Raw genomic sequence first — 15,876 nt, 5'->3', positions numbered from 1 at the left:
AAAAAAAGACGCTCCCTTCTTTCATCCGTTACAGAGCTCTGCCCCTCCCCTCTTATTCAGAGTTTTCAGAATCAAACCCTGGTAAAATCTAGATCACATTATAAATTTAGCTCCTAAAGATAATAAAAATGCTTTAAGTCTTTTTAATTGGACTTTGGTTATATAGCTGACATGTGCTTTTTCATCTTTGCCTACTGTAAGCTTGCAAAGTAGCTTGAGCTGTGCTGCAAATTAATGATGTTAGTTTTGCAAACTTGCAGAGGAACTGAGCTGATTGCCAAGTATTTGACACTGATCTAGCCAGCTGAGCTCTTGGGAGCTTTCCAGATTACATGCTGCAACATACTCGCAACGCGTCCGCAAAGGGACCGTCCATATTGCCCGTGTCTCCACATCAGTGTCGCTGCGTTGTCAGAAGGGTGCTGTCCGCATTGGAAAGCTTATTTTAAAGTTGACAGTATTGTTTAGGAAACCTGTGTGATCATTACAGCACAGAGTGAAGTACTAGTTACAATACAATACTGAGCAGAGGTGCTCTTACCTCTGGACTTTGGAGCTGAAGTCCAGGGCCTCCACACCCCCTGAGGGCCCCCAAATAGACTTTAATCTGTCCTGGGTGGTGTGGTTTGTGCCCTCAAGAACCAACATGTGAAAAATGATGCTTAACTTGCTACGGGAGGAGGGGACCTCCAAAGGCGTTTAGGTCCAGGCTCTAAAATTATCTATGTGCACCTCAGGTACTGAGTGATACAGAGTAGAGGTGCTTAAATCATCCACTCACATTTGTGAATTGGGGAGACAGGCTACCAAGTCAAGAAGCATGATATCCAAGGCTGAGCCCCAGCTCTCCTTGTTTTAGGAATTAATTACTGGAAGAGGAAAAGACTGAACCTTATGCTAAAGGAGTCATTTGGCTTGGCTCCAGTTCCCTTTGCACAGGGTGTATATCCAGTAGGAATGCGATATTTTCCCACCAACCATCAACCACTGAATAACAGGTGAAATTCAGCAGGGGCCATTTCCTCATCCCTTCACACACTTACTTGGGAGTAAACCCCATTGAACACAGTGGGAGTTACTTCTGAGAAAATATGCACAGGCTTGAGCTGCACAATAAGCAAAATAAGCTTTGTCAGAAAGAAACTGCAAGACTAAACCCAAGTCCTTCAAAGAGCTAACCTCCCTTAAAAGAGACAATGATAATACAAATCAAAGCAGAACCCATTGCAAGGGCTCTTCACTTCTTCAAATGGATTAGGTTAAGCAAAACACTTAGTTCAAATTGCTATTTCAAGCTAGATGTCCTTGGAACACCTCAGTTCCCCTGCAAGTTAATTGGGACTAACAAACTTTGCAAGAGCTCAGGCACAAGTCAACAACAATTAGAGTTGAGCAACAACAACAAAACTGCTTTTCAGTTGTAAAATATGGCAGCTGGATGCATCGCAGTGTTTTTCCTTGTTGTATACGTTAGGATTAACAGAATTCTATAGGAATTCAATCTTAAAATATTGGCCCTTGATGGCTGGGGTTTCTGGGGTCAACAGAAGTGTTTGAGGTGTGTGTTTCAAACACACGTCAAACACAGTCTCTTCTACACGCAGCAAATATTGACAGCTATCAGTCTCTTCTACAGGCAGCAAATATTGGCAGTTATGTGCGCAGCGTAGCAGGGAACACAAAACAAGAAGGCCTGGCAGCCAGTGGATGGCCCAGAATTGTCCCTTCGATTGACTGGAACCCTGCTTGCCCAGCCTTCAACATTCAGCATGTGCAATGAAGGTACGACGTGTATCTACAAGAATGCCCTGAAGGGGCATCTGAGTTTGTCTTTGGGCACATCACAATATACAGATGCTGCTCCCTGCCCAGAGATATGTACATACAACCCCATGCACAACAGAAATCACAGTTCTAGGTGCCCACAGGCTGGAGAGTGCTGGGAGATGACAAGGGTCCGAGGCAAGCGCAGTGCAAAGTGGGCTCCCTCCAGGGTTGTGCTCTTCGTTGTGGTGCAGCCTTCGCTCCTCCTCTTCCTCACTGCTCTGCCTTGAAGCTCTTAGGAGCCTTGATCCTTGCTACTGTGCGAATGTTAAAAAAGGGTTCAAGTTGCCCATTGCACCAAGATCAACAGCTTGTTTGTACACGCATTCATGCTAACTTCAAACACACACACACACACATGAACACACATCCTACACTTACAAAGGCCCATGTGCACATACACGCTTTGCACACCATTCGTGATTCAGCGGGCAGCCTACCTCCAAACTGTCAGCCCAAATAACTTCACAACAGATATATCCAAATAATTCCCAGGTTCAGAATCTTTCAGCCCAACAAAACCTTGTGTGTAACCTGAAAGCTTGTCTGTTCCTAATGTGAACAAACATTGGTCCCATAAGAAAATTCACCTTACCTGTTTTGTATTTCAGTTTGCCAACAGCCAGTCCTCAATGGGGACAAAAGGAAGAAGAAATCCCTGTGCCATTCCTCATGTAACCTCATGGGCAGTGAGGGAAAGAGTGGCAGCAAAGTTAAGGGGCAAGAAGGAATTCATTGGGGTCAGTTTGGTCCTTTAAGATTTGCTTTGCTGCCCACTGCCCAAATTGCTGGGTTTATAGTTTTTTAATCTGTGGTGCTCAAGTGGGAAAGCAAGGGCGTAGCTAGGGAAAAGTGGCCTGCATAGAGAGTGGTGGAGCTGGAGGGCCCTCAGCAGCCGGGGGCCCAGCTTCTTTGAACACTTTTGCTCAATTAAAACTACACCCCTTTGGGAAAGGAAGTGGGGGGAGGAAGATAAGGGGGTGTACAGGGAGATGGGGTAAACATGGAGTTCATGAAATGCTTTTGTCTGAAAACATATCTGACAGGATTCCCTCACCACTGTCAGCTTCTGCAACCTGAGCAAAATTACAGTATGGAAAACCCTGAGTTGGCAAGAAATCTGCACCCAAGTCCAGAGCTGAACTAGAGACCAGTTTTTCCTCCACACACACCTAACTAACAAATCTGTTGTGAACCGCCCTGAGCCATTTTTGGAAGGGTGGTATATAAATTAATTAATTAATTAATTAATTAATTAATTAAAATAAAATAACTGGTCTAGAGGTGACCAAACAATGCATTTGGCCACCTTATAGTTTCAATCAAAATCCTTTTTCCTTGGATGGGTAAAATGGCTAAATTCGGATTTAAATTGTAATCGTCCAGGAGAGTAAATCTCCCATTTGGCTGATGACCAGGTTGGGCTTGTCTGTATCAGTCCTCAACCAGTTTATCTAGCTTAGCTAAAGTCATAGTAATTGGGAGACTAATCTGCATAGCTCTGAGAGGGCCAATTTCAGTGCCAGACAATTGCTACAGTTATTATTTGATATTTTTAAAAGCAACAAATGGTCTTTTAAAAATACATCTCTTTTTAGCAATTTAACCTTGAGCATTCGAGAGCAGGGATTTGGACCCATTACAAAATACCTCCCACACCATACAGAAATCTGAAAAGATACCACTTGGGAAAGTTGGTAGGTGGATGCTCCTGCGTTTGAGCAGGAAGTGGAATTACCTTCTGGGCAAAAGACTGACTTGTCTCAGGACCAAAACAGATGAAATGCTGGGAGATCTGTGATCAGAACTCCTGCAATTTTTTTTTAAGCAGGTGTCCTCCTGAATCAGATTGAGAAGGTAGCATTGGGGGAAGGAGACTTAGACCCTTTCCCTCTGCATAATTTTCCCAATATAAATTGCCCATAGCCTGAAAAGGCTCTTTTGTACTATGTGGGAAAACATACAGGTACCTGTATAGTGCCTGTATGTTTTCATATACAGAGCAAATAACAGCTTTGGAGGTAGAGGTGATTTTGATCAGGAAAATGGTGCAGGTCAAAGGGGTAAAAACCCTTTCTCTCAGTGACACATCCCTTATCCAATTCACTCCCTCCAACTTAAAAAAAAAAAGTGGGTGATCCAATCATGGACCTCCCAGCATCTAATTTATTATAGCCCTCCTATGTAGTTCTCTCACAGAGGTGGTAAAGCTATGTCTTGGCCCTACCGCTTGGGACTGCACCTGACTGAATCTTCCTTCATGCAAACATGTTTTCTGTTAAGAGAAACTAGCATGGGGAGGATACCAGCATGGGGAGGATAGCCTTCTCCCTCACTTGCTAGTTTCTGGTGTGCAAAGGTGTGCTTGTGTGTGGGGGGGGGCATTCAGTCATATGAACTTCACATGCAGTATGAAGTGGTACAGACCAGACACAGTGTTACCACCTCAGTGAGGACCAGGTCTTAGATCCTTCCAGCTCTATAAGTCTATTCCTTGTTGTCGCCAGTTGATTAGCAGCCTTGTCTGAAGGTGTGAGAACTCTTTGTAAGAAAAAATTTAAGTAACTTATAGTACCTACCTTAAGTTGCTATTTTATTCCTTTAAAAATTATTTATATTAATTTTGGGCTAAATTTGTATCCGAAAGAGTTAGATTTACTGCCCTCTCTGTTTATCACAATAAATGGGGATGAATCTGAGAAGTCAGATGCTACACAGTTGCAGTAGAAGGTTGCTTTAGGATAATCAGAGGTTTCCAACCCTGGGTCCCCAGATATTGTCAGAATACAACTCCCATCATACTTTGGCCATTGTGGCTGAGAATGATGGAAGTTCGAGTCCAAAAACGTCTGGAGACCCACACTTGGGAGCCCCAGGGATAGGTTATTGTTTCCCAACCTTCTGAAAGGTGAGGCATACTTTTTTTCTGAATTAAAATGAGAGCATACTTCTCTCCTACACCTAAACATATTTACTTTCAGATTGTGGAAAATTCCAGCCAGCAAAGGAAACCCCCGCCACCCACACTTCCATGTTTCTGTGTGAATCACTGATCAGAATGTTCATCTTCACTGGAATAAGGCTAAAGCTATAACTCTCAAACCGAGAGTCACGAGATAATTGCTAATACGCTGCATGAAATAAACAAATTAAATAAGGACAAAATGTCTTGGGCTGAGGTTGTTCTCAGACTTACTATTTGAGGGTTGAAGCAGACATGATGTATTTCTTGACTTTGAAAAACAAAACTTAAAACAAATGGGGTCTGACTTGGGTCGTTGGTTTTGATTGGAGCAGTGGCACTGGAGAAGTGTGTGTGTAACTCTTCCCCTGTAGTGTTTGCCTTAACTAAACTGCTATTTAGGTCAGGCACCCCACCTCAGAAGCTGCTATTTATTCTGCTGGGGGCGGGCGGGATACAGCTAATTGTATCATGGCTGTATTCCCCCCAACCCTGGCGGGGCTAATGGCAACGCCTGAGAGAAGATTTATATCAGGAAAACAGCACTGGGGAGAAAGGTCCACCACCTCTTCCCCAGTGCCAGTCAAAACTGAAGCTTCCCTGTGGCTATCTTAGCTTTTTATTATTATTATCTTGTCAGAAAATCCAACCATATCTCTCATGCAACATGTCTATTTTGGCCCTGAGCCCCTTTAACTGGCAATACCAAAGACTGAGCCAGAAACCTTCTGTATTCAAAGCATATGGTCTATCACTGAACTGTAGCCCTTCCCATCAAACAACCAGTTTTCCTCACTACTGGAAAGATTGGACTCTTATTGAAAGATATCCACCAAGTCCTGTTCAATGCTTAATTTAGGGAGAGAAAGAGAGAGGATGGGCCAAACTTCATGTGACACAGAAGACCACACGTAGTTTGATTGGATCTTCTAGTGGCTTGTATAGACCTAAAAGCAAGTGTGGGGTGAATTGGATTGGGGCTGCAGAATGAAGGGTGGTGGGGGATGCACTTTCCCCACACCATTTCCTTGACTTAACTGTCTCCTTAAAAGCAGCCGCTAGTGGCAAAAGGGGGTTAAGACGGGTACAATATCAGGGGTGGTGTCAGGAGTCAATCATGTCAGGCCCTGCACAGTGGCCAACTTGGTTGAGAACCTGGGTGACGGGCAGCAGCAGTTGGAAGCATTTAATGGAGGCCATGTTGGCTCCGCCCATCTTAGGCCTAGAAATGGGCACACTGAAGTGCCGTTTTTAAAAAAAGGCTCGCTTGAAGCACTCCATACTGCTGCTGCCCAAGTTAATCTCCCTCAGACCCCTGTGGGAGCTTACCTGGGTGGAAAGGTACTCACAGGGGTCCACAGCACTGCTGCCCTGCCACTCTATCATTGGGGCAGGAGCCCCATATGTCCCCAGAGGGCCCATTGCAAGGCTATGCCCCAGGGGCCCTCACAACCTGATACTGCGTTTGGCCCTGAGACAGAGCGAGAGAAACGCCTGCCTAGAAGCCACCGTCTTGTCTATGGAAATCCCTTAATCTCAAATGACTGAAGGGTGGGGATAGGATTACTTACTGCTGAAGTCATGAATCTGCACAGGTTCAGAGACAACCTCTGCTCCAAACAACTTGCACGTGCAAAGAAAATCGTTTCCAAGAGAACCTGGTTTGAGTCTCAGATTATTATGATGTCCTCTATGAAAATGCATGTTCTTGTACGAGCAAGTCTATATAAGGTGACATAGCTATGAGTATGTATAGTTTGTTCCTGCTACCTGCATTAGGATTAAGTAGTCAGAGTAACTGCTTTTCGTACATGAGTATGAATCACTACAAAGAAGAAGAAAAGTAATGTCAGACATGTCTGCAGATTACCTTTTGAATAGGAATCCATGGGTCATCGATTTGTTTTTGCATTTGTATTTGTTTTTGCATTTTCTAGGCAGGATTCCTCATAAATTCTTGGGGCTTAGAATATGCATTATGTCAGTAAAGCCATGCGATAAGAAGCTATTTCTAGCCTCTAAAATCTCAGCTGTCTTGAAGGATTAAAGTCATCCAGCCCTGTTCTGATATTGGGAATTATATCACATGGGCCTTTTCCAAGATTAGCCTGTGAATTTTTATCCTGATGTACAAATACTTATAATGTATAGGAAGGGGAAACTTCTATAAAACCTTATGCTCGGAAGACTGGGACAGGGAAAGGATGTGCAGCATGGTCCCACGCCTCTTTGTGCTCATTTGAAGCTTTAAATTGGGCCTGTTTACAACACTGCCTCTCAACATCTGTAGCTGCCATCAGTAACTACCTTTTGTGCCCACTCCCCAAACCTAGGATGGTGAACTCATGTATTTAGGGCTGTGGGCAGCACAGTGAAAATTTGAATCTATCTCGATTGGACAGGGTTTGGGGGCAGGGCCAGACTGGGGGCACTGAGAGGGCAGTGGAATGTATGTGGGGAGGGTGCCGGGTTTTGAGCAGAATGGGTACTTAAGGGTGGGAGTCGTTAATTAAGGGTGGGCACAGGGGCACCCTGTGGGTGGGGTGCACTGGGAATATGCCCTGTCACTCTGTGGGCCAGTCCAAGCCTGTTTGGGGGACTGGTGTGAAAAGGAAGGGTATAAACTGGCTAATACTCGTCATTTCTTCACTCCCAACAACTTTGCAAGCAGTGGCCAGAAATCTGCAATTTCTTGTCTCACAGGTGTGGCTAGGTTTGTAGATATTTTAAAAAACACAAAAACAAAACTATACCTCACACACCCAGGAGCAGTTTTGTGCTGCTGCAGTATGCAGCTCTTCAGGAAAAGAAAGGATGGAGACTATCAGTGCGCCTGGTGCACATGAAAAACCATAGAAGATAACATGGCCCAGTGGAGTCCTCCCCCTCCCCCCCCCACCCCATAATAGACTCCGATGCTCCATCTCCTCCAAGGGGATGTGGCAAGTTTGTCTTCCAGGCACAGAAGCTGAGGAGAGGAGCATTTCTATGCCCCCGTGTTGTGTGGCTTTTTGGTGGATCCAACATGGTACATTCCTTGGTGGGATTAGCAAAGTGAGGCACATATGTAGACCTGTGAGAGTGAAAGTAGCATCCCTTTTCCAGTCTTTTCCCCCAGGAAAGGTTGCAAGGAGACGGCACGGTGCACATGGCAAGGTACAAAAAGGCTTGTGGCCATCCATGGGGATCTGTTCCCACAGTGCGAGGCAGTGCAGCGCCAGTTGCCCCCCAAAGGAGGGTATCTCTCCTGCTCACGTCCATCCAGGAGACAATGGAAGACTTGGTGGCTTGGGTTGTTGGTTATTTGCTGAGCAGGAAGAGGAAAGGAGGGCACATTTACCTTCCTCCCCACCCAATGGCAGGAATACAGACTCAGCAGCACAAAAGGTCAGGGCTATGAGTTGGGGCTAAGCCCCTCCCGACCTGTAACACAGAAGCAAGGGGGCAGTTTAGTGGCAGTGCATAGCGATAAAGGGATGCAAGATGGAAGGTGGTTGTGATTATACCCTGGCATGCTTAAAAGAGCCACATCTGCCCCTTCCCACATCTGTTGGTATGTTGTTTGACTCATCTGCAGCTCTTTGTTCTCCAGAACTACCTTTCTGCTTGCTGCACACTGGAATCTGCATTGTCATAATCATTTGTTTGGTGTAAAGGATGATGGAATGGAACAGTTAGACTTGCTGGCCTTGCTAAGTGCACCACCACACCATTCAGCACCTTGTACCCTTGGGCATTGTCATGTTGGACACCAAAGAGTCAGTGCTGTGGGCCTCTTCTATGTGACTTGGGTGCCTGTGAAAATGTTGTTAATGTGTGACAGAAGACTGAAGTGAACCTTATTTGACTTGAATGCCCATTCAGGTCCATGTAGGATTTACATTTGGGTTACAGATACAGGAAACCAAAAAATAGTTATAATTATAGGTATATTTATTATAAATATTAAATATATTATTTAGGAAAAATATGAAAACCCAGGGTTTAAACTAAGTAAGAGAAACTTAATGGATGATGCAGAGTAGGAGTGGGGACTTGCCGAGACTGTATGACAAGATTAGCCATTCTTGGCCCCCAATGCTCATTGATGTGGGACACTTCAAATGATTAATGCATGCAAGGAACCCTCAGGGTTTTCCTTGATCTGAAAGTGGTGGGAAATGCAAGCAGACAATCCTCTCTTGCTGCCTCTTGCCTGCTGTGGAAAATAGTAATGGTGATACTATAGGGGACACTGAGTTCTTTGCTGGTCTTAGGGCCCTGGCCCAACCAGTGCCCAACCAGTCTTGCCAGTCACCCATCCCCAGTCAGGGCAAGGGGACTGTCAGGTGGTTGTTCTACCATGAGCAATAGTTGCCATTTTATATATCCAAGCCAATGTTCCCATTGGTGGTGGAAAGAGGGAGAAATTGTAAGCTGTAAAAAAAGGGCCCTGTAGTTTGTTGAAACAACTGCAATTTATTTGCTCCTACTACCGGTCCAATGTGGCATTTCTAGGAGAGGCAAGGAACTATTCTAAAATTATCTGTACAGGGTTGCTATAGCTAGTCTATATTAAACAGAATAAAAACTTCTCCAGGAAATTCTTCATGATTCATATTTCCTTCCAAAATGCAAATTTATTTCTCCTAATTTATTTATGTTTCCTTTGGAAATATTAGCAGTTATAGTTGGATTTAGAAAAATAGGATACAATGTGCTGGATTTAAGACTGTCACCTTTCTCCCTTACTTTGTTCCATACAAATTAAATAATGAACTATGTATGATAGTTAAATGTGCCATCATTATCCTGACTTTGAAAAAACACAGCAGCGGTGCAGTGTGTGAGTGTGTATGTCTTGGTCATCTTTATTTATGTATTATTTATTTGTCTATGTAAACTGCTTTGAGAACTTTGGTTGAAGAGCGGTATATAAATATCCGTAGTAGTGCTGGTGGTGCAGGGGGAGGAAGGTTTAACTCTGCCCCTTGTATCACTGCAAAGTCAGCCCCCCCACTAAAGCTGCTATTGGTGCCAATAGCAGTTTCCCTCCCAGGACAAATAACAGTTTGGGGGTGATGTTTGTTGGGCAAACAGCATGGTGAGAAAGGTTCCCTCTCTGCACCACAGTCCCAATCTGGATTGGGCCTCCCTGCAGTGGCTATTTTTACTTTTGAAGGTGGAACTACAATGGTGCATTTAACAAACCGGGTAGTTCCAGGGATGGCCCAAGGTATTGCTGTGCCTGAGGCAAGGAGCCAACTGCTGCCTTGCCCAATCGCCTGAGGTGTGGGGAGGGCTAGGAGCAGCCTCCTTTCAAAACTGGCCCTTGCAAGTTTTGATACATGGGTGGTGAGGAGACAAGAGTCTCCTTGCAAATCTTGAAAGAGTCAGATGGGTCCCAGAGAGCTGCTGTGATGACAGTGGCAGGGGGCCTTTTGCCTCCCGGCTGGGGCCCCAATAACCTGCCACCTGAGGCAACTGCCTGACCTTGCCTCATGAAAGGACTACTTCTGGGAGTTTGGCCCAAACTAAGTGGTGCTTTTTCTGCCTGCCTAATGTGTGTGTGTGCCATATTGCTGCTGTTTTGATATTTTTGAATGTCATCAGATTCATCTTTAAAAGCACCCTGTAAAAAACTGAATTTCAGATACAGTTTAGGCCAATCTTAGTTTCAGACCACACACAGATTTTTGTATCTGTGCATTTTCGCTGTGCAGCTGGCACAAAGCTCCTACTTGGGAACCTCACTTCTGTGCTGGTCTACGCTGAGTTTTAAAACTGTTGAAAATGTTAGTAGTTTTAGCAGAGAGATATTGTGCAGCAAGACAAAAACACAACTGTAACTCAAAAGTGTGACAGTGCACTTAGGGAGTGCAGGAAATTATGTATTGAAGAATCCTTGTTCATATAATCAAAAAGTGGTGAAGGGTACAATCTGATTTCCAGTTTCCTTTCTCACACACAAGGGGATGAAAATGCAGATTATATTGGAATCCCTAAATGGCCAGAGACCCTGGTACCTCAGGGAATGGCCACCTTCCATAAATTCCTTTCCACCTGCTCTGATCAGGATTTGTCATAAGGTCACCTCCCTTTTTTCTTCCTGACAGGGCTTCACCAGCAGGCAGAAATTCAGCAAGTGCAGGTTCTCCTCTCCACATTTCTAATTTTTGCCTGACATAGGAGCCCTGAAAGGAGGGGGAGACCCTCCTCCTGGCAGGTGGCAGCACCTATCCAATACCCATATGAGAAAAATGGTCTACTGAAAATGCAAACAAGGCACCACACTGTGATTTAGGTCCCTAAAAAACAGACATGGAAGCTCACAATTTCCCGGGAAAGATATCCTCTGAACTAGAAGCCCTGCCCTCTAATGTAATATGTAGGGAGCACTTTTTATATTGTGAGGGAAATTTATTTATTGTATTGTTAAGACTTATATACCGCCTTCCATAAAATTATCCCAAGGCGGTTTCAGTGAACTCTGTATGTGCTCAGAGGCACTTTTTAAACTGTTTTTATACATTTCAAGGCTGAAGTCTAGCAATGGAAACAATAATATTATCACAACTTAGAAAAGGATGTGTTTTTTAAGGTTTTCTTTTTCAGAACATGCTAACTTGCAGTTGTATCATGAGATGGTTTAAAAAACAACACCCTGGATTATGTGAATTCCTTGTTTTACCTAAAAGAGATTTGTGTGAATCAACTCTAACAGGGTCCCCAACTGCAGAGGACAATTCCTACCCTCACCCAACACTTGGCTCTTTTGAACTTCCAAGGAACAGCGAAGCCATGAAATGGGAGGAATGCTGAGGAGGTGGTCAGGTTGCAAAATATGCACTAGACAAATAGCAGCAGGTAAGCATGATGGGGAATGGAATAGCATACACTGGGACAGAGCTCCTTTCCCCAGTTCAGCATGGTATCATGTTTAAAGCAATGCTCGTCTTCAGTAAAGGGGATCCTGAGTGACTTGTTCACATAGTAGAAATAATATGCCGATTCCAAAGATGGCCTTTAGGACTTAGGAACATAGGAAACTGCCATAAACTGAGTCAGACCATTGGTCTATCAAGCTCAGTATTGTCTTCACAGACTGGCAGCGGCTTCTCCAAGGTTGCAGGCAGGAATCTCTCTCATCAGCCCTATCTTGGAGATGCTGCCAGGGAGGGAACTTGGAACCTTCTGCTCTTCCCAGAGCGGCTTCATCCCCTGAGGGGAATATCTTACAGTGCTCACATATCAAGTCTCCCATTCATATACAACCAGGGCAGACCCTGCTTAGCTATGGGGACAAGTCATGCTTGCTACCACAAGACCAGCTCTCTCAGTTTGCCCACTGTTTTGGTGGTATTTTAAAATGGTTTTTAAAAGTGCCTTATAGACCTGGTAGAAAATGTTTGTGGCTGTCACCACCAAATGTGGTAATACATTGATATTACTTAAGGCCTAGTTCAGACAAGTTGCAAACTCTACAAATGGATCCTCACATCATCAAATGCTCCTCCACAGCCAAAAAAACCCTTCTATGCATGTGGTCCTGCACAACGTGAAGGATTCTAGTGCAGGGATTTTAAAAAGAAGAAGAGCTCTCAATCACGAGTCCCCACTAGGGATGTGCACGGAGCCAGCAACCGCCAGTTTGCAGGTGGGGGGGATAGCTTTATTATTTATTTATTTATTAACATTTCTATCCCGCTCTTCCTCCAAGGAGCCCAGAGCGGTGTACTACATAGTTAAGTTTTTCCTCACAACAACCCTGTGAAGTAGGTTAGGCTGAGAGAGAAGTGACTGGCCCAGAGTCACCCAGCTAGCATCATGGCTGAATGGGGATTTGAACTCAGGTCTCCCCGGTCCTAGTCCAGCACTCTAACCACTACGCCACGCTGGCTCTTAAAGAACTGGGGAGGATGCTCCCCCACTCCTTTCACCCACCGGTGCTGTGCTTTAAAACAGCCATGCGGGGCGGCAGCTTACCTCCTTGCCGCCCTGGTGTGTGGCAGACTGGAAGTACCCAGAAGTGCCTGGTGCGCATGCGTGCACGTGACATGTGCGAGTGCAACATGCACACACGCACCAATCAGTTCGGTTCTGCCACACACCAGGACAGCAAGGAGGTACGCTGCTACCCTGCGGGACCATTTTAAAGCACAGCACCTGTGGGGAATATGCAGCAGGCGTGGGGAGAACACCCTTCCCGGTCCTTAAAACTATTCTCCCCGCCCCCACCTTCGAACCAGCCAAACCTCCAGACTTTCAAACCAGTTCGGAGGTCCATGAAAGAGCCTCTGAACCGGTCCGTGCACATCTCTAGTCCCCACTTGCTGTCTAAAGTGGTAAAACAGACTTACCACTTCGTCTGTGTGTGAGAACTTGGGTTATTTCAGTCTCATTCCAACTTCAGCACTAATTCTGGTGGGAGATGTAGAGTCTCATCCACAGGACATTCAAGGATGCAAGTTCTTAGCGCCATCTACTGACTATCCATTAAAAAGCCATGAAGTTTTTCACATCTGGCTTTTAGTTTGCATCTCCTCTGGAATGGAGGGTGTGCATTCACATATCGGCCAAATTCACCCTGAAGTCCCTGTTAGCTATCAGGAGCAGTTCACACACAATTTGGGTTTTTTATTGGACATTAAGAGTGTAGACTGATCTATATCCGTGGTAAAAAAAAATCCACTTTTTGCATCAGTTTTGGGGGGCAACTTCAGACTTCCAGCAAAGCCTCGCAGAAAACCCACAGTAAAGCCTGCTGACTTGGAAAGCACCAAGTTTTTTTCAATTTAAAATAAAACTGGCATTGAAAAACACAAAACTTTTTCAGAGATTGTCACAGATCCCTCCAGTGGCTGTTGCTGGTGTTTATCTTAAGTTACGTTTTAGATTGCGAGCCCTTTGGGGACAGGAGGCAATCTTTATTTATTTATTCTTATTTCTCTATGTAAACCACTTGGGAACTTTTGTTGAAAAGCAATTTATACATGTCCATAGTAGTAGTTTGTCAGCAGATGGCACTACGAATTGACATGATATCCTAATTACATCTCCCGTCAGAATTTGTGCTGAAGTTGGAATGTCACTGCCTGTATCCTTGTGTTTAGGTACTACTCACCAAGTAATAATACTGATGGGCTAATGTGATGAAAGCCCTCGTGGCTGGGCCTGAAGGGACATTTCTTTGTGCTGGGTGGGTGTATGAGTAATTTCTAGCAGCAAACAAGTGAGGCTGTTTAGACCCTTTCCTTATGACCATGTGTTCAGGCTGGGGGAACCAAGAAGCCTCCTTCACTGGTAATATGGTGACTGACTTATGTGTAATGTTAGCCCTATTCACATGTTATGCTCAACACATGTACAGTGATACATTTCCTATCTGTATCCTGCATTCAAGGGGGACTTTGCCCAAGTCCACTTTTTAAATGAACACAAGCATAGTCATTCATACAAATCCACCTGTATGCATGTCTGAAGTGGGCCTTGGAGGGGCAGAAGGCTCCACAAGCTCGTGTGAATGTGCTCTCACTTAGTGAAAGCTGATCATTTCTTTGTGAAGTTGAGCACACTTCACTGTAAAGACTGGCTCTTGCCCTGAGAAGACATTCAAAACAAAACAGTCTCACAGTGAAACGTTATGCAGTAAAATCCTCTTACGTGGACTTTACTGTGTCGATAATTGAGCCTCAGACTGGGGGAAATGAACGAGAGCAGGCTTGATGCCATACTGGATGGTCAAAACCTTAGAATTCCAGGAGGAGACCCTCTCCTGCCGTTTGCTTATTTCCCAAACACCCCCTCCCCCAATCGCCACAGCCAAGGCCTGAAGAAATGGAGAACCAAGCGCTGCTGATGTTGGCATTGATGGATGCCTGGGAAGAAGCGAAGGCATAGATGAGATCCCCCTTGCTGGAGGGTGGCGGGTGCGCAGCGGGGGGCCATCCACAGGAGCAGGATCCAGCCCTGCTGCCACAAGATCATTGCAAGCAGAGCGGGCAGGGTGAAGGCGATGAGGAGGGTGGAATGGAGGTGGTGGGTGACTGGGGGGTGGGGAGGATGGGGGAGGATGCTACACCCTCTGCTGAGCTGGGTCGTACCTTCCTCTGCGAATGTTCCTTTGCAAGCCGAGGAGAGAGAAGGAAAGAGAGAGGGGGAGGGGAGTTAGCAGGTGACACCGGCCGGGTACCTCTTGCCGTAACTGCCTCCAGTCTTCGTGCCACATGCCATGGTCGGCAATGCAAAACCCAGCCACGCATGCAACATCTCCTTACCATCCAGGACAGCGTTTCTGCAGAGAGGTCCTACCACCACCATCCTTGGGCAGGGTTAGATCACATCACTCCTGCTAGGACTTTGAAAGGATGCCAGGAGGGTGCCTAGGAGGAGGAGCATTTTCACCTAGGCCTCCTCTCCTTCATGCTCTCCATGGAACAGGGGCCTCAAGTGCTTAGTCTACATATGGCCTGGATCTCTAGAGGGAACATCAGGTCAGAGTTTTCATTTAAATAAAACAGTTTCTGGTCCAAGCAGTTTATGAACAGCCGAAACTTGTAGAAACTAGAGGAAACTTGATGAAAGCTGCCAATAGTTTGGTGGGAGGGGATCTTCCACCCAGTAAAGGTTTCGTGTTTTCCTGATGGCCCTGTTTGTGTTCCTGGGCCTCTGCCACTTTGCACCTATTGCTTTCTCCCCACTCCACCCACCCTCATCCTAGCAGTTTCTGGCTAACCTTCTGCAACAGATGGCAAAAACAAATTGGAAAGGAAATAATCCAATGTCGCAACCAGCCCTCCCCCTTAAAGTGCAGTTTGATAATCTCATGGCAGTATTAGCAATTTGTAAAGCCTCCAAAACAACAGAATTCCAAATGCCTGTTACTTAAGTAATGGGGGTGGAGGTGAGATTTGAAGATGTTTGTCATTTCCAAGAAGAACATCGCAGGCAGCTGTCTTTGGTAGACATCTTAGAGCCTAGAGCACCTTCTCCCCCCTTCTATTCCCAAAGTCTCTGCCTCCTATCAGCGTCCAGGACAGCAGTGTGGCTGGGTCGGATGGGTCGTACTTTCCAGTGCAGTAGTGTCGACAGGCACATACAATACTAGCAAT

The 15,876-nt window shown here is 45.3% G+C and overlaps 1 protein-coding gene across 5 annotated transcripts in view; it reads right to left on the bottom strand.

Moving 5' to 3' along the window:
• Positions 1 to 15,876, bottom strand: part of ADAM11 (ADAM metallopeptidase domain 11) — a 101,479-nt gene continuing 85,603 nt past the window's right edge. Inside the window, exons 26-28 of one of the 5 annotated variants that reach the window (XM_053266433.1) lie at positions 14,869 to 14,886; positions 7,540 to 8,209; positions 1 to 2,078 (exon numbers count right to left, since the gene is read on the bottom strand). In XM_053266433.1, the coding sequence (XP_053122408.1) occupies positions 8,194 to 8,209; positions 14,869 to 14,886 (34 nt within the window). In that variant the 3' untranslated portion in view covers positions 1 to 2,078; positions 7,540 to 8,193. Of the gene's footprint in view, positions 2,082 to 7,539; positions 8,210 to 14,825; positions 14,887 to 15,876 lie in introns of those variants that run through there. The other 4 variants (XM_053266434.1, XM_053266435.1, XM_053266436.1 and 1 more) reach the window with 4 other exon arrangements.

The sequence above is a fragment of the Hemicordylus capensis genome, chromosome 6, assembly GCF_027244095.1.
Source record: "Hemicordylus capensis ecotype Gifberg chromosome 6, rHemCap1.1.pri, whole genome shotgun sequence".
In the NCBI taxonomy this organism is placed as follows: Eukaryota; Metazoa; Chordata; class Lepidosauria; order Squamata; family Cordylidae; genus Hemicordylus; species Hemicordylus capensis.
The sequence above is the reverse complement of the archived record's forward strand: the minus strand, read 5'-3'. Positions and strand labels throughout refer to the sequence as shown.